The 18,531-nt window shown below is 37.0% G+C and overlaps 1 protein-coding gene across 1 annotated transcript in view; it reads right to left on the bottom strand.

The window, feature by feature from the left end:
* Positions 1–18,531, bottom strand: part of LOC103777163 (gamma-aminobutyric acid receptor subunit gamma-1-like) — a 50,219-nt gene that overhangs the window by 1,989 nt on the left and 29,699 nt on the right. The window contains exons 4-8 of the mRNA XM_008944705.1: positions 11,165–11,385; positions 8,603–8,685; positions 7,149–7,286; positions 6,873–7,025; positions 3,647–3,858 (exon numbers count right to left, since the gene is read on the bottom strand). Of these exons, the coding sequence (XP_008942953.1) occupies positions 3,647–3,858; positions 6,873–7,025; positions 7,149–7,286; positions 8,603–8,685; positions 11,165–11,385 (807 nt within the window). The remainder of the gene's footprint in view (positions 1–3,646; positions 3,859–6,872; positions 7,026–7,148; positions 7,287–8,602; positions 8,686–11,164; positions 11,386–18,531) is intronic.

Genomic DNA, 18,531 nt, shown 5'->3' with positions numbered 1-18,531 from the left:
ATTTAGGGAAGGATGCTTATTTCTGATTCACACCTACTCTAGCTTTACAAGAATATTCTGACTGTTGGTTCTGCCACTGCAAGATTCATAGTGTGATTCACTTCTGCTAATGAGGTAAAACAGGAATCCCCAACTCAGAAACCATAGGAGGAGGAAAAATTAATGGTACTGCTTTTCACTGCTCATGTTGCCAGCACAGACTGAAACTGGCTACTGAATTACAGGTTTGAAGAGGTGAAAGAGACAGAAAATCAGTGCCATCTTATAGGCCTAACTACCTACAAAGAGTACATAAAACGTGTTTAAGAAAGAGACATTTTGAGGCAAAATAGTAAAAAAGATAACACCTCACAAGAAAATTACCTTACATCAATTGGCAGAGACTTAAAAAAGCCAAAAACGTACAAATAGATTAATACATGCTGATTGTTCATATACATACCTACTGATATCGTAGATAAAATTCCACGTATAGTGAGAAGCATTTATAATACACTCTGGTAGAACCAAAACCAAATTATTATGCATTAACACTATTACATGTGCAAAAGAAAGACATTTTCTGTGGAGATCATGGTACAGGTGATGAATTCACTTCAGGTGAAATGATGACCAGCACAAGATCCACAACTAATGAAATTTAATCTTTCCTGCCCAAACTCATTATCCTTATTAATGTGGACCTACATAAGCCAATTCACACTACCTTTCTGGAATGATGCACACAGATATTTTGTAAGATAAAACTGCTGTAATAATTTATAAAATATCACAATTTTTTTTTTTTCACAAGATCATTTATTGCACCTTATTGGCATCAATTCCTGGAATAATAAGCTTTTATTGCATTTTGCAATAGAAATAGAGGATGTACGCAAGGCAAGTGTTCCAAGGAAAAAACATCTGTAAATGAGAACTTTTCAGAAGGAATTAAACTATTTTAATTGAATTGGATTTTTTTTTTTTTGAGTTACATATCCACAACTGTAAGGGAAAAAGAATTAATAGAAGTCTTTGACAAAAATAGGGAAAAGAAAACAAGAAAAAGAGGATTTGTAATCATACAACTTCCCATTAATTAATCAGATACCTTCTTTGACTGTTCTGTTTGGAACAAGAAATTTTATTGCTTTGTATAATAAAATGCCAAAACCTATTTAGCAAATTAGAATGCTTGCATCTAAGTATATTAAATAGAATCTGCCCCCCCCCCCTATTTTTTTCTCTTATCTAGTATGGTCTAGTAGCCATAACATACTGAAACATGTTTAATGAATTCTGTGGGAAAATATAGTTGCTTTTCAAGTACTTAGAAATAAAAAGCATGCTTTAAGAACACAATAAAACACAACATTTTTTTTAGTATTATATTGCTAATTCAAATCCTAGTCAAAATTCCTGTTATTTATTCAGTGTGCCATAGTTTCTATCCCACCATTATTCTACATTTTAAATTAATCTCTACGTATCTGGAAGACTATCGAACAAATGGCTGATATGTAAACAGATTCTGGAAAGTCTTGTTACTCCATTCAATAACATATACTTGCAATCCACTTCAATGGCTTTTGATCTTCCAGTAGCTAATCTCTAATATCTCTCTGGTTTGAATAAGCAATATTTCCTCCTGCTTCCCTTTTCTCCTTGTTGCGGATGCTGAGCACAGACCTATTACAGCTCCCTGTTCCCTAAGCCGATACCTCATTGCAACAACCTAAAACGGAATCTGCTATGTTAACACTGGAAGTCCCCCAAATTCTGCAGCCTCTGTTATCTTTCACTCTCATTGCTCAGCTGTGGCCCTTGCCAAAGCCTGGTTTTCATCCTTTGCATTGCGCTCACATTTGTTTCTACCAGTAATAGCAAGGAGGTTGGAGATTTTCCATTTTCTCTTGGCTATGCTGGATTCCCTGAGGATAACAGTGATGTCTAACCAAGGCAGCACAGGGCAGTAGTAACCCTTCTTCACTAGGCTTGTCCTAAATACACAGCTGATCCACTTGGACCAGCCCACCATACGAAAGGCAAGGGCTCTCATTTCCCTGGTATTAAGCAATAGCAGCCCCACAGTGCCCCCATATGACTGTCTCCCACAGCAGTGCTGGTCAAAATGGGTGCACCAGTGCTTTCCAACACTAGTTGCAGAATGGATATGGTTTGTAACAAGATTTCATAGAATCATAGAATCATTTAGGTTGGAAGGGAACTCCAAGATCATCAAGTCCAACCATTGAGCCATTAGGGCTCTGAAGTCCTCTGCTAAAACAGATCAGAATCTGTCAGGGTTGGAAGGGACCACAAGGATCACCCAGTTCCAACCCCTCTGCCATGAGCAGGGACACCTCCGACTAGATCAGGCTGCCCAGAGCCTCATCCAGCCTGGCCTTAAAGACCCCCAGGGATGGGGCCTCAACCACCTCCCTGGGCAACCCATTCCAGGGTCTCACCATGCTCACAGTGAAGAACTTCTTCCTCACATCCAGCCTGAATCTGCCCACTTCCAGCTTTGCCCCATTCCCCCTAGTCCTGTCGTTACTCGATATCCTAAAAAGTCCCTCCCCAGCTTTCTTATAGACCCCCCTAAGATACTGGAAGGCCACTGCATTTCCATATCTGGGCTTCTGTAATTTGATTTCAATTTGTTTGATCTTATGGAGGTGGTATTCAGCCTTCACACACAGAAAAGGCAACTGATACTGTGATTCACCTATGCCCCAGCTTCCCTTGACAAAATGATCTGGAAGGGGGCTTGATACCCTTATGCTTCCTCTTAATTCTCTCCAAAAGATGACTACAATAAAGCTTCAGATGTTAAGACTAGTTTTGAATGAATAAGCTATTTAATGCCTTTACCTCAATGTTTTACTGTTTTAAAGATTAGCTTTAAATATTTGTACTGGCTTCCGATTCTTTGGAAGTTCCAGTACTCTTACTAAATAAGAAAAAAAACTCTTAAAATTCAATATTACTTGTTCCTGTGATATGTAGGAATTGACACCTTAGAAACATCAGCTTGTAAAATCAGAATTTTACCCACAAGAATTATGGAAAATATGAAAGTAAATGGGGAAAAAAAAAAAAAACAAAAAAAAAACAAAGAAAGAGTAGAATTTCTGAAGTGGTAGGAAGTAAAAAAACTAACCAATAATAAATATTTTTTTTCCTTTGAAAAGCTAGCAAAGTAACAAGAAAGCTGGGTGATGCAGATACAAACAAATCCTCATATCTTCATTCCATTTAATTTATTCGACTGCTACATTCTTATCTATGGTTTCTTCTAGGTGCTGTTTTCGAAGCACTGTGCCCGCACAGAACTGTCTCCATGAGCACACACTCTCTGGGCAGCTTTAGAAGCATCAAGGGCGTGGGCATGGCACAGAAGCATGAAATATTATATCAAACCACTCTCTAGCTTAGGCTAATGTGTTCTTATTGACATATGAGTGGAATTACTTAAAACGTGTGTTCATCAGTAGCATTTACAGAAACCAGCTGTAAATAAATGTTAAAATAAATGTGTTAAATTATCTTTGAACATTAGCCCTTCTACTTCAGAACTAGTCTCTCAAAACCAATGCTACAATAAAAAGCATTCTGTTGTGATTTTGGTTTTTTTTTTTTTTTATTCTTGTTTGGCTAAACTTACTGATGGCTTAGATTTTGCCTTCTTTTCTTTTCCTTTGTCCCCTTTTCTGTTGCTGGTAAAGTAATGCAAGGTGCCATATTCCATCAACGCAGCAAACACAAAAATGAAGCAAACTGAAACAAAAAGGTCCATAGCTGTCACATAGGAAACCTTTGGGAGTGACTTCCTGGCAATTGTACTCAACGTTGTCATGGTTAGCACCGTCGTAATGCCTGTTTGAGACAGAATGAAAAGAAGACAGGAAGAAGGAAGTCTGTAAGTAATTCAATCATACTGTCACAAAAAAATCCTTGAATTAGCCCTTAATTCATTCATGAGGCATACAGGAAATGAAGCATACTAGGATTCATGACTGTTCACCCACACACATCAGTGCTCTTGCAAGATGCCATCCCTATGGATCGAGTGGCCGACATGAGTTAATATAGAAGGCAGCACATTTCACCTCTAGTTTATACCCATCCAAGTTTCAACACACTCAAAAAAACAATGACACTGAGAAAGTCTATGTCGTTTTATAAAACGGTTACAGAATGAGTACACAAAACAGATACAACAGGCATACAAAGAAGAACACAGATTTTAATCAACAACAACAAAATCCTTTGTCTCTTGAATGATTAAAGTGCACAAAAGGCCACATTCATAAAAAAAAAAGTGTATTATCTATCAAAAATTTCAAACTTTCAGAAAATATGAGAAAAAGATGTTTTCAATTGTTTGCTTCTGTCATGTAGCAGATCAAACCAGATGACCTTCATGGCCTTTCTGGTCTCACTCTCTAAGTTACTAGGTATTTTTTCAATACTGTGTCTTAAGTAATAGAAAATGTTTCCCTTGATTCACTTACATACAAGTTAATTAAAAGAACAGGCTGGCCTTAATAGCATCGTGTTCAGAATCTCATAGCTATACCACTTCTCACTGGTTTAACATTTAGAAGGTGTTCCTCTTATATTTGATGCTCCAGGGAGATGCAAAACCTTTTTCACAGTAGACCAAGATTAAGATGTGACCTTTCCTTTGGGGAGCAATACTTGAACATCTAAATAATTTATTATGTACATGCACAGGCCTATTGCAATAAACATGTTACACTAGTTTAAGGCTGTTTATGGTTCTTAAATCAAAACGTGGAATCAAGGGTTGCTATGAACTGCTCACGCAGCAGCAAAGAAGTGGTGATTTTGCAATAGATTTCCCAATGAAATTACATGCTTAGAAGGGCAAACAGATATGCACAGAATTTTTCAGAAGTGCTTCACTCCCACTAGATGTTTTTTGAAAATCAATTGGGCATTTCTCTGCATAGTTAAATACCTAAATACCTTTAAATATCTCAAAACTTTTGCTTTGGGAAACCAGAATCTATCATGATCTTTCAACATACACAGAAGAGAAAGACCCAGGCCTTTTCAGGACATCAGACAACAGCACAGCCTCCAGATGGGAAGTCACACCCACCACTTCCCTTACTGAATTCTGTTCAGAAAGGACAAAAGGAGACATGGACTTTTCCAGTACTCTCCTCTGTGCAAGAGGTGTAACAAGGGCTGTCACAGGGAGTACATTTTCCACAATATCATGACTGCTTGCCATGATAGACTTTGCTTAGTTTGGGCTTACTTGTCTTAACTTCTCAGTCTTTTCCTACAAAATTGTATCAGTATGACTGGTATTCTCCTTCTTTTTCACCAGAACATCTGCATGTGAGTGAAGTCATCCTGTAATCTGTCAAATGATGGCTTCTGCATGTTCACACAAAAGGAGCTCAGTGTTAACTGCACAGAGCTGTAAATATGATATTGCAGGCATCTGTAGTACATCTCAAGTAGATGAACGTTAGTACTGCTGAGGTCAGAGCATAAAAGCTCTAGCTTAACCATAAGATCAAAGGCAAATTTTCTAGGTTTGTGGCATAGAAAAAGTACTCTGTAAAAGAACAAACTGGATACAGAACTAGCAGGATACCAATACAACAGTTTTTCCTGTAGTAGCTAGTGTTTTTCCAGACAGTACCCACAATGATTCCCAATGACTAGTCACAGAAATCTTATAATAAATTTCTAAATCAAAATTTGAATCTATCAGGAGATAGCTTCACTTATTTATTAAAGATTTTCACAAAGTTAAGATGCAAGACTGATTTACTTCCCTTACCTTTTCATTACACTACTAAGCCATGCTCGTTTTTGCTTACTTTCCTTCTTGATTCATTAATCTTGCAGGCTTGACTGCACAGTGGTTCAGTTTCAGTGGGAAGGGCAGGGAATTAAGGCCTGGACTCACCCTTCTGGTAGGAAACGCCCCTATAATGTGGGAATGGTGTGTTCACAATCCCATAAGATGAGGAGGAAATTTAACCCGCATCTCTCACCTCCTAAGACACTCTCTGAGCTCTTGATCTTTCCTTCAAAATAGGTTATACTGCCATCACCAGTTTTACTAAAAGCATCTGTCACCGCTAAACTCAAAGTTGCTAGTGTGCATCCTGTGTGCACTCCATGCAGCCCTCTCTATCGTGCTTTGTGTGTGGACTATGACTCTTCTCCATGGCAGCACATGAATCCTAAAGAGTCAAATGTAAGGAGACTGCCACCATGCTAAACAGGTCTTCCAAGGTGACACTAACGTAGAATTATCTCTGTAGCAGAATTTACAATACACTTCAGTACTGTCTGCAGTAAATGCAGGACAGTGAGTCAGGTTTTGTGACATATGCTTAACTGCTTGAAGTGCAACTTGGGTTGCAAATTTTCTGCCCTATCCTGGCCTTAATAGAAAAGATTCAGCTGGTCTTTTATTGAAGAGCAACAAACCCAACAGCAACAAAAAATCTTCATAGTTTTCGCCTGTGTAGTAATGACATCCTTTCTTCCATTATGCTAAGTGAAATTTAATCTTCCTTGTTAGACTAATGATTGCCATATTGCTGTCCTGGAGATGACAGAAAGATCATAAAGAGAAAAAAGTATTTATGTGAACAACAGATATCTGCAGAACTTGGATCATGATTTCCAGATATCCATTCTCAACACTCCATTCTTAAACCCTGATGTGCAACCACAGCAGGATCCTCCTACTCTTAAGCTTGCAGTCCAAGAGAAAGGGTCACTAATGGTGACAATTCGAAGGGGAAAAAACTGTGGTTGATTTACTCCCTAAAGAAGATTTGTATTACTGAGGAATATCAGACCCTTCAAGGTTGGAAAAAAACCATTCTTACCCAGAGAAGTCCTTGCAGGAACTGCATCCTTATTGATCCAAAATGACACCCATGAAAGAACAACTGTGAGTATACAAGGAATGTACGTCTGAATAGTAAAATATCCCATACGTCTGCTGAGATCAAAGAAGATTGTCATAATAATATAATCACCTATGAATCAAAAAAGAAAAATACACTCACATAACATTGAAAATGGTTTTCAGTTGTATCTTCATCTGTTAATCTTGTTCTATATCAATATTACACAAAATAAAACTTAACACTTTGCCTTACCAGATAAGGTATGAGAAATTTCAGTTGTATTTCGTAACCCTACAAACGCAAACTGATACAATCTCCAGTATTTTGGATCTGCCACTTCAACAGAAGTTTTCTTCCATTTGTATTCAATTTCATTTCTGGGATATCCATCTAAAATAAAAGAGAACAAATCAAGTGTTTACCCACAGTATATAACAAAGCATGTTTTGTGATCTCTGACATTGCTTAAAAACTAAGCCAGGGCTATAGATAAAGTGGCTCAGAGAGAAAGCCAATCTGTTGTCCACCTGATATATTTAAAATTTAAACAAAGTATCTAGCCTCAGTTTTAAGCCTAGCTAAATGTACGATCAAGTACTGTGTAAATAAAAACATTTAGGAAATAGCTACACAATATTCTGAAACTCAGATATTAAAAACTGGCTCAGAACCATCGCTATGAATTAATACGCAGATGGAATACACATTACCATTAAAAGATCACAAAGCTTAAAAGGACAGGCACTTACTAGTCCACAATTTGATAAAATTCCTATTGACTTTTATTGAAATTTTCTTTGTCTATTATTCCCAGAAGTGATTTTTGTGGGTGACTGACTGTCCAGTACTCCAACTTCAGGGAATCACAACCTTCTTAATTTTTGTGTGGTTCACATGTTGCCCTATAATATTTTGCAGAAAGGCAGAACTGAAATTAAGCAAGGCTCCCTTGTGTAACACAACTATTTAATCAATGGAGCTACCAAATCTCATTTAGCTGGAAGAACTCAAGAAGGAAGTATTAAAAGAAACTATTAATTTAAAAAGAATCACTGAAGTTTGATTTCATTGCCTATTAGGTTTCACATTTAAGAATAAGTTATTTAGCTGTGTTCAGGTAGTTTTGGTTTCTTTTGCCAGTAATAGCAAAATTCCCTTAGGAACTTTTGAGAGAGAAAGAGAGAGACAGAGAGAGAGAGACAGAGAGAGACACTATATTAATGAAAAGAAGCCTGAAAGTTTTGTTTCTTGCTCACATAAATAAGTCCCACTGAAAGGAGAAGGACTTCTTTTACTGATGAAGTATTTACAGGAACAGCTTGAAGAAGACAGATATTATTTTTACTTTTAAGTATATCACATGGAACTAATTCAAAGCTGGCAAGTCTGGCAGGCATAAAAACTAAAGGTCTTTGAGGGCAATACATTTCCATTAACTGGAATGAGCATTGTATCAGACTCCTAAGAAATAAGATTATTTTAAAAGTTCCACCTAAATGAAATTCATGTAATTCAACTCATTCATTACTGTATTTAATAATGCATTAAATAATGCAATAAATCTAATCAAAACATAAACAGGTCAGGTCTTTCATTCACTACAAGGCTTTAAAAAGTAAACACTTGCTCTCTTGTTGCCAGAATTTGAGGAAATTTAAAGCCTGAATGTAAAGAGAAGAAAAAGAAAATAGTATTTTACCACCTACAGCTTGAAAACTCCAGTGGACAGGAGTGTTCATCCATAGGAAAGTTATGAAGCTGAAGATAACATTCAGCATTAATTGTCAGCCTAATTAGAAAAGGAAGGAAAAAAAATTATATTCAAACATCCTGACACTTCAGACTAGATGGTAAAGAACATGCACAGAAATCAATTTTGCCAATTAATGGATGTTATGCATAGCGAACTGTGAACCTGCAAAAAACATCCAGCATCACTGCCAATGACCAAAAGATATCATCATATGCAACCTGAGGACCTCCACTGGTTCAACTGGCATTTCAAGCCATTTCAAAACTTACAGTTGATTTCGGGACATCTCTCAGCTCTCTACTAGAAATAGGGGATAAAAGAGAGCAACTGAAGGCAGGGCAAAGAGGGGAATTTATGATAGTACATAAAGGAATTTTCTGAAGGATGAATTTGTCAAGCCAAATTGCATTTGGCGTCATTGTATCTGGTGGTTATATACACAAGAGAGAAAGTGGGGACACCCTTGGGTTTAATCTATACTCATAGAAACAGCTCTGGTGGAGACAGTAGCACGGATAGGAAAGAACAGACTACATATTTCTGCTCATTTAATGTCAAAGTCATTCAAGTAATTCACAGAACTAATAGACATTTTTGAAGTAGTTTAGGACTCATAATGATATCATCTGAATCACTTGCTGCTTTTGAGACTATCTGGAAGCTAGAATAAGGGCCTAGACTGCCTTCTTTGCATTTAAAATATATCCTCCTTTGTTGGTAACACTCCAATTTCCAAGTAAAACATTTAAATCGTTCTGAAGATGCTTTTCAAATTTGCCAACTACAGCATATGCATTGATTGCCTTTGTTTTCTACTTTCAACCTTTGGATAGTCAAACACTTAAAAAAAGAAAAGATGATTTTTATTAAAAGCAATACAATTAGATCTGGAGTTACTGATGCATGCAATGGACAGACCAAAGAGTAGCATCAGAGAAGACTCAGTAAGCCTGACTAACAGAATCACGTCTGCTCCCTGAATTACCAACAGAGAATGAGTGGTGGTACAGGGGAGTCCGTGAACCAGGAGCACTGTCAGATCCTATTATTGTTTCTTGAGTAACTAACAGATGAACCCTCAATGTTATTCCACCTTAGGCCAAATTCAGACCATACCCTCACCTATACAGATGTTTGCATGTTGCAGCACTGGGTAAATACCTGTTCTGCTGTTTTATTACTAGCTCATTTCACTCCATAGCTCACACTCTAGCACAATAATTCTAACCTATTGGTCTGGGAGAGCTCATATGTATTTTTGGTTGTTTGACTCTCTGTGTTACTTAGACTCTATTCAAAGGAAATTGTATGTTGAAACTGAATGGACAATGGAAGGGTAAAGTCCACATATGACTCTAAAATTGTTAGCTACAATAAGACAAAATATATATATATTAGCACATCAACAGGAGAGGCTCTCTAGAGAGTTTTATAAACATCGGCATAATAAACTGTTCAAAAGGTGCTCTTCAGAGATATTTGTATGCTGTGAAATGAAGCATACTAGGAAAAAATCAGCAAAGAAAATCCTTTTTAAACATTCTAATTCTTCTTTCTTCTTATACAGAAGACTTTTACAAGTTGTTCATACAACACAACTAGGCTGCATATGAAAACAGCATAAATGAATGAAAAGAAAGTAATTAAAAGGTGCTACTTTTTGTTTAAAATAAACAAAACAAATATGTTCTTAAGAGTGGAATCAGATTTATGGCGTCTACTTCATGGACTGCTTCTTGATCAGCTCCTAATTTATTGCAAGATGGTTAGGCATACTTAAAAAATGAAACTGAGAGATGACCCTGCATGCTTTCTGTAGACCACAGCCTTTCAAAAACTGTTTGAAAAGCGACTCAAGGATCAGTATAGACAGCCTAGATGAAAAGCTTATAACCAGCCCAAGCATCCTTCATTTGCCAAGAAGAATTATCACCAACTTTTTTGTTTATGTTCAATTTGGACAAACAGATTTGTTGATCTTAATAGCTTGTGAGGGTAAACATGTTAAGAACTATACGCAGGTCTGGAGCCCTAGCTTTAACCAATTTTATTATTTTTATTAGCATATATAAAACATATAATATTACTAGCATATAAATCTGATGCATTTAGTATTTTACATACAGAATATATTTTGGTGGAAAAGTAGATACCAAACTATTTAGAACAGAAATTCTGCAAAACAAATTATGACTAGATATGTTAGCAACAGACAATGGTGGTGCCTCATGCTATATACCATCTTATTTTTAATCTAGTCTGTACTTAAATGAGATTAAAATTTTATGTCCTCTTCAATTGTCTTTACTCAATTATCTAGGCAATATACTTCAATACTATTAATCTCATGCTTTTCATGACAAAATAATCATTTTATTTTCTCCTTCAGTAAACACCTTGCAAATTCCTGTGGTCTAAAACAAAAGTGATGCCAAGTTTTTGACTCATATTAATAATTTTCATGTTCGTGGCTGTAACAGTTTTATTTGTTCCTTCCCAGTTAATAAAAACCCACCTTAGCGTGTATAATACTCTTCCATCACTCCAGATTCGAAGCAAACGATTTGGAGTTGTAATCCAGTGAGCATCAGATTTCCTTGAGTTCCGGAAGAAAGTGTCTGGAATCCAAATTTTTCCAACCATATTGCTATTAAGCATAAGCACCTTCATTGAGCTGTTAAATTTTAGACGACTGTCATACCAAGTCTGGGCAAAAATTATATCTATAGTGTATTCCTAAAAACAGAGAAACAACCATATCTATGTATACATTTACCAAAGTCTGCAAGCCAACAATTTTTAATTCATTTTAAATCTGAGGCCACTTCTATTGTCTTTGGTATTACAACTTGCATAGCACACAGCAGCCTGTACCCCCCAAAATGAGAAATTACAGGCTGATGAAAGATGCACACAGCCTTTTATTCCTGCCTCTTCTCCCGTGACACACGTTAAGAAAGAGGACACATGATGGGAATTTGCTGTAACTTGGAGGTCTCCACACAGTAGAATCACCTCTGGAGGCCCTAGATAGAAGTTTTTAATGGACAACCTTAATACATCAGGGCTAAACTGTTTGTTAAGACAGAGATGCTACATTTCTTAAGAAGCAAACCAAATACACTTCCTATATTTTCTTCCCAAAACTTTACAATGTGCAATTCAAGACCCTTCAAGAAATTTCAGATTTTGAGAAATTCATGAAAATGCAGGAAGTAAACATCATAGTTTGCAGAACTATTTATTACCATCTGCCTCACATATCTACGTACATACACACAAAAAGCATACATGAACATAACCAGGAAGGAAATTTCCCTAAAGCAATTCCACTTTATTTATTGAAGTCTCAAGAAAGCTTCCTTTGTGATAGAAAGCAAAGCTCTTCAGTAGAATTATGGCCAGAAAAGAAAGGTGAGAAATAAACTAACTAAATAAATAGAAGGAACACTCACAGCCTTTTAATGAGGCAATTTCCAACACAATAGAACTCGAGGCAGATAAACATTATAGATGCAACGAAATACTGTCTTTTCAAATAATCCAGCCAGTTGTTCCTACACTGCAGAAAAAGGAGCAAACTAGATGCCTTTGTCACAGCTCCAGACCACAATTCTGACCTTAAGGGCAACACTGTCTCTACTTCATGGTAGATGAGGTATTTCCTGCATGGCTGCCCCATGTGCTCCAATGTGCTCATCAGCCCCTCAGCAATAAAGAGCTGGAGACCAGACCTTTGTCTTGGTGTTGGTTGTTCGCCTCTCAGTTACAGGACAAGTGGGCAGGAGGAAGAAAGGAGACAGTGGTTCAAACTCTTGCTTGAGCCAAAGGGGTTACTACTAGTTTGCACACAGTGCAGGCAGACAATTCTGGTTTAAAATAAAATAAAAGTGGAAGGCTTTGATGGTTGGAGTGGATTATTTTTGTTCATTTTATTCTTAACCACAGCAGCCAACTGTCTGAGTTTCAGACTCCTCACTCATTTCCGCAACTGATAACACCCATCTCCCCGGAAAGTCTGTGAAATTTGGCACTTTATCCTTGAGAAGCACCAAGACAGATACTCCATGACCACCTAAATATCTTTCAATTTTTCCACCTCTCCAGGTGGGAGAAGAACAGGTTCAGGAAATAGATATGCAACAGGGAGACTTGCCCTTGCTCTGTGATGTATGGCAGATGAATTACAACCTGGATTGTAGTAACTCTGACTATTAAAAACTATGCAAAGAATGGAGGGACAAGAAGAAGAAAAGGACTAGTCAAAAATTCATTTTAGAGATTGCTTCACTCTAAAACTCTGCTTATACCTTGAGAGGCACTGCCATCAGGGGAAGATTCTTGATTTCTGTAAATAACATTCAAGACACTTGTGAAAACCCAGAGCCTGTTTAACCTTAAAATTCGTTTTTCTGTGCTTATCTATAGTGTTTACAAGCGGAAAAGAAACTTGCCTTGCTGTAGTGTAAATGAGAGCCCGAGGCAGTGCAGCAGAAAAGTATTTTAGTGGGCTTAGATGGAACAGAACGAACAAAGATTTATGTGTTGCCTTTACAGCAGAAATAGAAGAAAAAAAGAGCCAGTGAGTGAAATTAACAGACATATCTAAATGTATGAAAAGAGCAGACTGTCTGAGTTTGAAGGTGCTACTGTAAGCAGCCACTTCACAGAAGCACTCCATTGTCTGAAAAAAAGAGATTTATCAAAGTGTCATTACAGTCAAATCCACCCCAAGCATGAAAACTCAGGTTGTCACAGAATACCAACTACACTAACAAATTAACATAAAAAAAGAAAAGAAGTTCACTGATTATTTTGAGCACACAAAGCAAAAGAATAGCGTCAACAGACCCAGATTCTTGTATTTCTTACCTTGCAGTATCAAATGTGAAAGTTTTTATCATACCCATTATTACAGGACTTAAGAGTTTAAAGAACTTTTGGGAAAAAAGAAGAAAAGAAGCTTTGTTAAAATACTTCATGACACATTTATCACTGTTCAAAACTAATATAATATATAATTTCATATCATAACATTAGTAACTACTTGTTTCCAATTATGTTGCTGAATGTATAACAAGAGATCCAATTGTTAGCCTTTCAGCACATCTGCAGAGGGTGGTCCTCCATTTGTGAGCTGACGCTTCAGCATCTCCCTCTCAGGAGTCAGCCAACCAAAGGCACAACCTTACTATTCATCCCACCTGAAAGATGTGAACTTGCAGCCTCATGGTGAGTGGCAGCAGCAATTCGGCCCCTCTTCAGCAGGGACCCGGAGTCAGTGCCCTCTGATTTCTGCCAAGACCATTTATTCCAATTCTAACATCTGCCTTGGTGGAATTACTACCTCTTTCTTTAGCATATCTTTTTGTCCTGTGCCTCGTTGAGACCTGTCTTTCAGGGTCCATAACACATCCTGAGGCTGCATATCTTCTTCACACAATGCATCTCACACGGGATCACATTATCAACCTACTGCATCTATACTATCTATCACTGAAGTCAACTTTACCATAATGTCCAAGCACATATATGTACTCACATTGCAGAGATGCAAGGCATGTGAAAATGGGACTCAAATGTATATTAACCTCTTTTCTGAATACAAGTTTGCCTACAGGATACTCCATGTGGCATAGGTCCAACTAGATCCCAAGCCGTCATCAAGCACAACCAAACATACAGGACGATCACACAGCTAAGAATCTGGCAGCATGCAGCTGTGACACTAGACACTCGAGAGAGATAACCTGAAAGGGAAACTATGCTAGGGGAATTAGGAAAGAAAGTTGGATTCTTTCTGAAAAACTAGTTCTGAAATGGGCCTGAAATGTTCAGATTTTATGGACTCATACAGTGAATTCCCTTAAATTTGCACCTTCTGAAAAATATTTAATATTTCCTTTTAAGAAGGGGAAATGTAGGTCCCTAAAATTTCTTGAAAACTAGGTAGAAAAATTGGTATACTGCCTTTTCTGGGAGTACCTTGTTTCTACACTAGATGAATAAACAATCTATCTTTGTTTGGAGACTGTACGAGCAAACTCAATAACAGCTAAATTCATAATATGTTCTTTTAATGCAACAAATTTTTCTCACCAGCAATTCCGTTTTCCTTGTTTTCTTACAAAAAGTAAAAATTAACTTTTATCACTACTTATATTAGTCTTTCATAAAACTCACCATTCAATGTCACCATGTAACTATAAAAATTGGTTTACTACTCTCACTTTCAATTGAAACTAATGATAAAATAGCCATCCAGAATAAAATGGAATCAATCTATGGGTGCATTAGTCACAGCCATAGCAACATTCATGCTTATTCATGTCTAGCCTCACAAGGTTCAATAACCATGGCATACACTAGCTCATATTTGGCATTTGATTACATCACTGAACTCTTTTTTTGCACAGCTGGCATAAAGAACCCACCTGCCTCATTATTTACAGACAACTGTAATCCTCCTCCATCTCTTTCCTCTCTAAAAGATCATAACAGACTCCAAAGGCTTGGAACACAGAGAATTACCAGAGATTACCATTAAAGGGCCAGGTAGTGAACAACCTGTGAATATCGACAAGCAGGTGTATAGTCTGAGAGAAAATAATTTCATAAATAAAAGCAATTACTTCAAGTAAGGTAGGAACAGCTACTGTATGAGAACAAATGGAATCATCAACATCAGTTTAATTGTCATGCACAGTTCCATTCCAGTCAGATATGAGAATGTGCCAGTGGATTCTTTTTTTATGAGAAACTTGTGAAAGAAAGGGAGGCAGGTATCATCCTACATGATTGTTTCTCAGTGCAAACTCCATCACATGAACTCCAATAAAGATGGAAAAAAAACTGACAAAGCAGAAAAAACTACTTTTGTTGGATATTTTGTCTGGCAGTCTCACAATTGGTTTGATATACCACATTAAATTGTGGAGAAGTAAAGCAATGAGTAGCTAAATTGTTGGATGGATTATGTAAACTTCAATATATTTTGTTTGAGAACAGGAAAAATGTGGCCTCATTTTCTGGGAACAAACAGAAAAGCAATTATTAGTCCCATAACCAAACTTGGAACAAAAAAAATGTGTTAGCAAATTACAGGCCTGCAATAGAGTTCATTACCAGTGAATTTGAGAGAAAAATTAATAAAAACATACCTCTGTTATTTCATCTTTGCTCAGGAACCCACCCTAGCTTTTCTCACAGTTTCAAAACTTCACCTGAAGGGCACCTGGAGTTCTCTGAAGTGCATCAAACTAATTCAGAAATCTGTTTCATAGGGAAGCTCCTGAACTCAGTTCAAACACCAAGTGTGACATGACTTCATCCTATTCGGTTATCTGAGCTTCAAGGTACTTCCCCTATGTTCCTTCATTCTATTCAGCTAATTCCTTACACTGGAACTCAAAGTGAGGAAGGCAGAGAATTTTTCAGTAAAAAAATAAGGAAAAAGTAAAGAAAGCATTCTACCAACCTATACATTTTGACAATAAGAGATGTGATTTCGTATCAAAGATTCACTTTAGTATGCTGATCAAGAGATTTACACAGCAAAAAAAAAAGTCATAGATGTAGCAGGTAACCCCATGCTTTCCTAAGAGGTAAGCACCAAATAAAGCAACAAGCATTAGCTGATTTATCTTCATTTTGCCAGTGTGCTGCCAATAAACACTTGTAACCTTTACCTTTTCTGTCATCCAAATATCTCTGGACATCAATAAGGGGCTATTAAGTAATTTATTAAAATACTGAACCTATCTTTAATGTATAACTACTTTAACAAAATGTCTAAAACGTGGTTGCTCTCCCTTGTGGATTACTTTAAAAGCCCTTTAAAAAGATTTTTGAGCTGCTTTAGGGCCAATGGTTGTTTTAGAGCTTGATCCCCACAGCTGGGATTGAAGCAAAAGTGACATTTCTTGTTTTGGTAAGCCAGTTTAGTTTGCTTACTAGAAAAACCCAAACACAGTGACCTTAGAGTGTGATCTAAAAGATCCAACAAATCACAGTGATTCTGACATGTACCTGTAACATTATATTAATGATACAGCAGCTGCAGAAGAGGTGGGGGCTGCAGGAAATACATTGAACAGAAGTGCACAGCATCTGCTCACAGAGTCTTTTAACCAGTCAGGTTGTTCTAATTGTACAGATAATCACACTGGAGGAATGCTTTAAGAACATATGTGTAAGGTAAGTGGAAATATGGCAAATCATATCTACAGAAGGTGAGGAAGTACAGTGAGACGTACATAGTCACAACACAGAAAAAAAATCACTCTTCACATGATAATTTGGCATCTGTGCTTATGCAGTCCTTGTTTTGAACATGCAAAGTGACAGATGCAAACAACAATACAAATAAAAGGCAAGATTTATTTCAATGCTTTGTAGATTATAAACTATAATTAAAATCTCACCAATAGTCAAAAGATTAGCTAGAAAATTTACTAAAGCACTTCAGCAAAATCTCTGCTTTTATTTGACCCTCTTATGTTTTGGACATTTGAAGAAAGCATAAAGAGAGGAAGTAGATGAGATATATATGTAATCTATATACATTCCCACTGTGAAAATTATACAAAAAGTTTTTATTCACTTTTCATTTGAAACTTGAATATTTCAGCCATTGCCACTCATAAACAAACATTAAAGTACAGAATGATCCAGAGGAGACAACACACAGAATCACAGAATGTTAGGGGTTGGAAGGGACCTCTGGAGACCATCGAGTCCAACCCCCCTGCCAGAGCAGGACCATCTGATCTAGGGCAGATCACACAGGAACGCATCCAAACGGGTCTTAAAAGTCTCCAAGGAAGGAGATTGCACAACCTCCCTGGGGAGCCTGTTCCAGTGCTCTGTGACCCTTACAGTAAAGAAGTTCTTCCTCATGTTGAGGAACAAACTCAGAACAAACAAGTAAACAAGCCAAACAGACATACTTATATACATATATATTAAAGGAAAAAAAAGGAGCAAATACTGGAATGGATTAAGGGTTCAGCTTCAAGGTTGCTGATAGTGATTCATCATCTCCGTTAACTCTATTTTCTAAATTCAGCAGCTACATCTACCTTCCTATAACTATAAAGGCTCAACAAGTCAAAACTGGTCCCACAAACACCTTTAGCAACAAAGCTGCACATTACTCAAACATATATGATTTTCTACAGTTTCCTTTTAAAAATAAGCTATAAAAGCTCAAACATAATACTTCACCATTCAGTATGGTACAACTGTTTTTAAAGCAAGATTAATTGCATAGTTAGTGTTTGGTCTTTCATTTCCATGGTTTCCTGCCACGCTTCATAATCCCAACACTGATAGCAAGGAGACTTATTTGGTTTGGTTCCTACCCTGCAACTCCTGTAAGACATATGACCCTATGTGAAATACAGCACTCCTACCAGTTTATCTTTCTGGTTGATGAGGCAGTCATGCAACTCCAAATATCAATCATCCATTACACCGAAGATATAAGAGCATGGACAACTGTTAAGAACTTCCTGAAAGAGCCTCTATTTACTTATTGGTCCCAAGGGCATAACCCTTTGTGGAGATAACCCTCCACAGTAGAGACACTGCTGTTATTCAAAAAGGTTAAATCTGATACAGCACTTACTGTAAGCCAGTGAATTACAAAATCTAAAACAGTTCAACAAAAACTAGTTTAGATTTGCAGTCTCACCGTCTGTCAAAATAACTATCCAAGACGTGTAAGACTTGATGAAATTTAAACAGAACAGAACAAAACAACAACAGTATAAAGATAATGAAGGCCAAGATCAACAGGCAGAGAAGTTACACTCACTTACAAGCTAAAGTACATTACATTTCTTAATAGCTATTTTGTCAGTGCTGTCATCCCTACTAGCA

This window comes from Merops nubicus, unplaced genomic scaffold (assembly GCF_000691845.1).
Source record: "Merops nubicus isolate BGI_N331 unplaced genomic scaffold, ASM69184v1 scaffold4207, whole genome shotgun sequence".
In the NCBI taxonomy this organism is placed as follows: domain Eukaryota; kingdom Metazoa; phylum Chordata; class Aves; order Coraciiformes; family Meropidae; genus Merops; species Merops nubicus.
The sequence above is the reverse complement of the archived record's forward strand: the minus strand, read 5'-3'. Positions and strand labels throughout refer to the sequence as shown.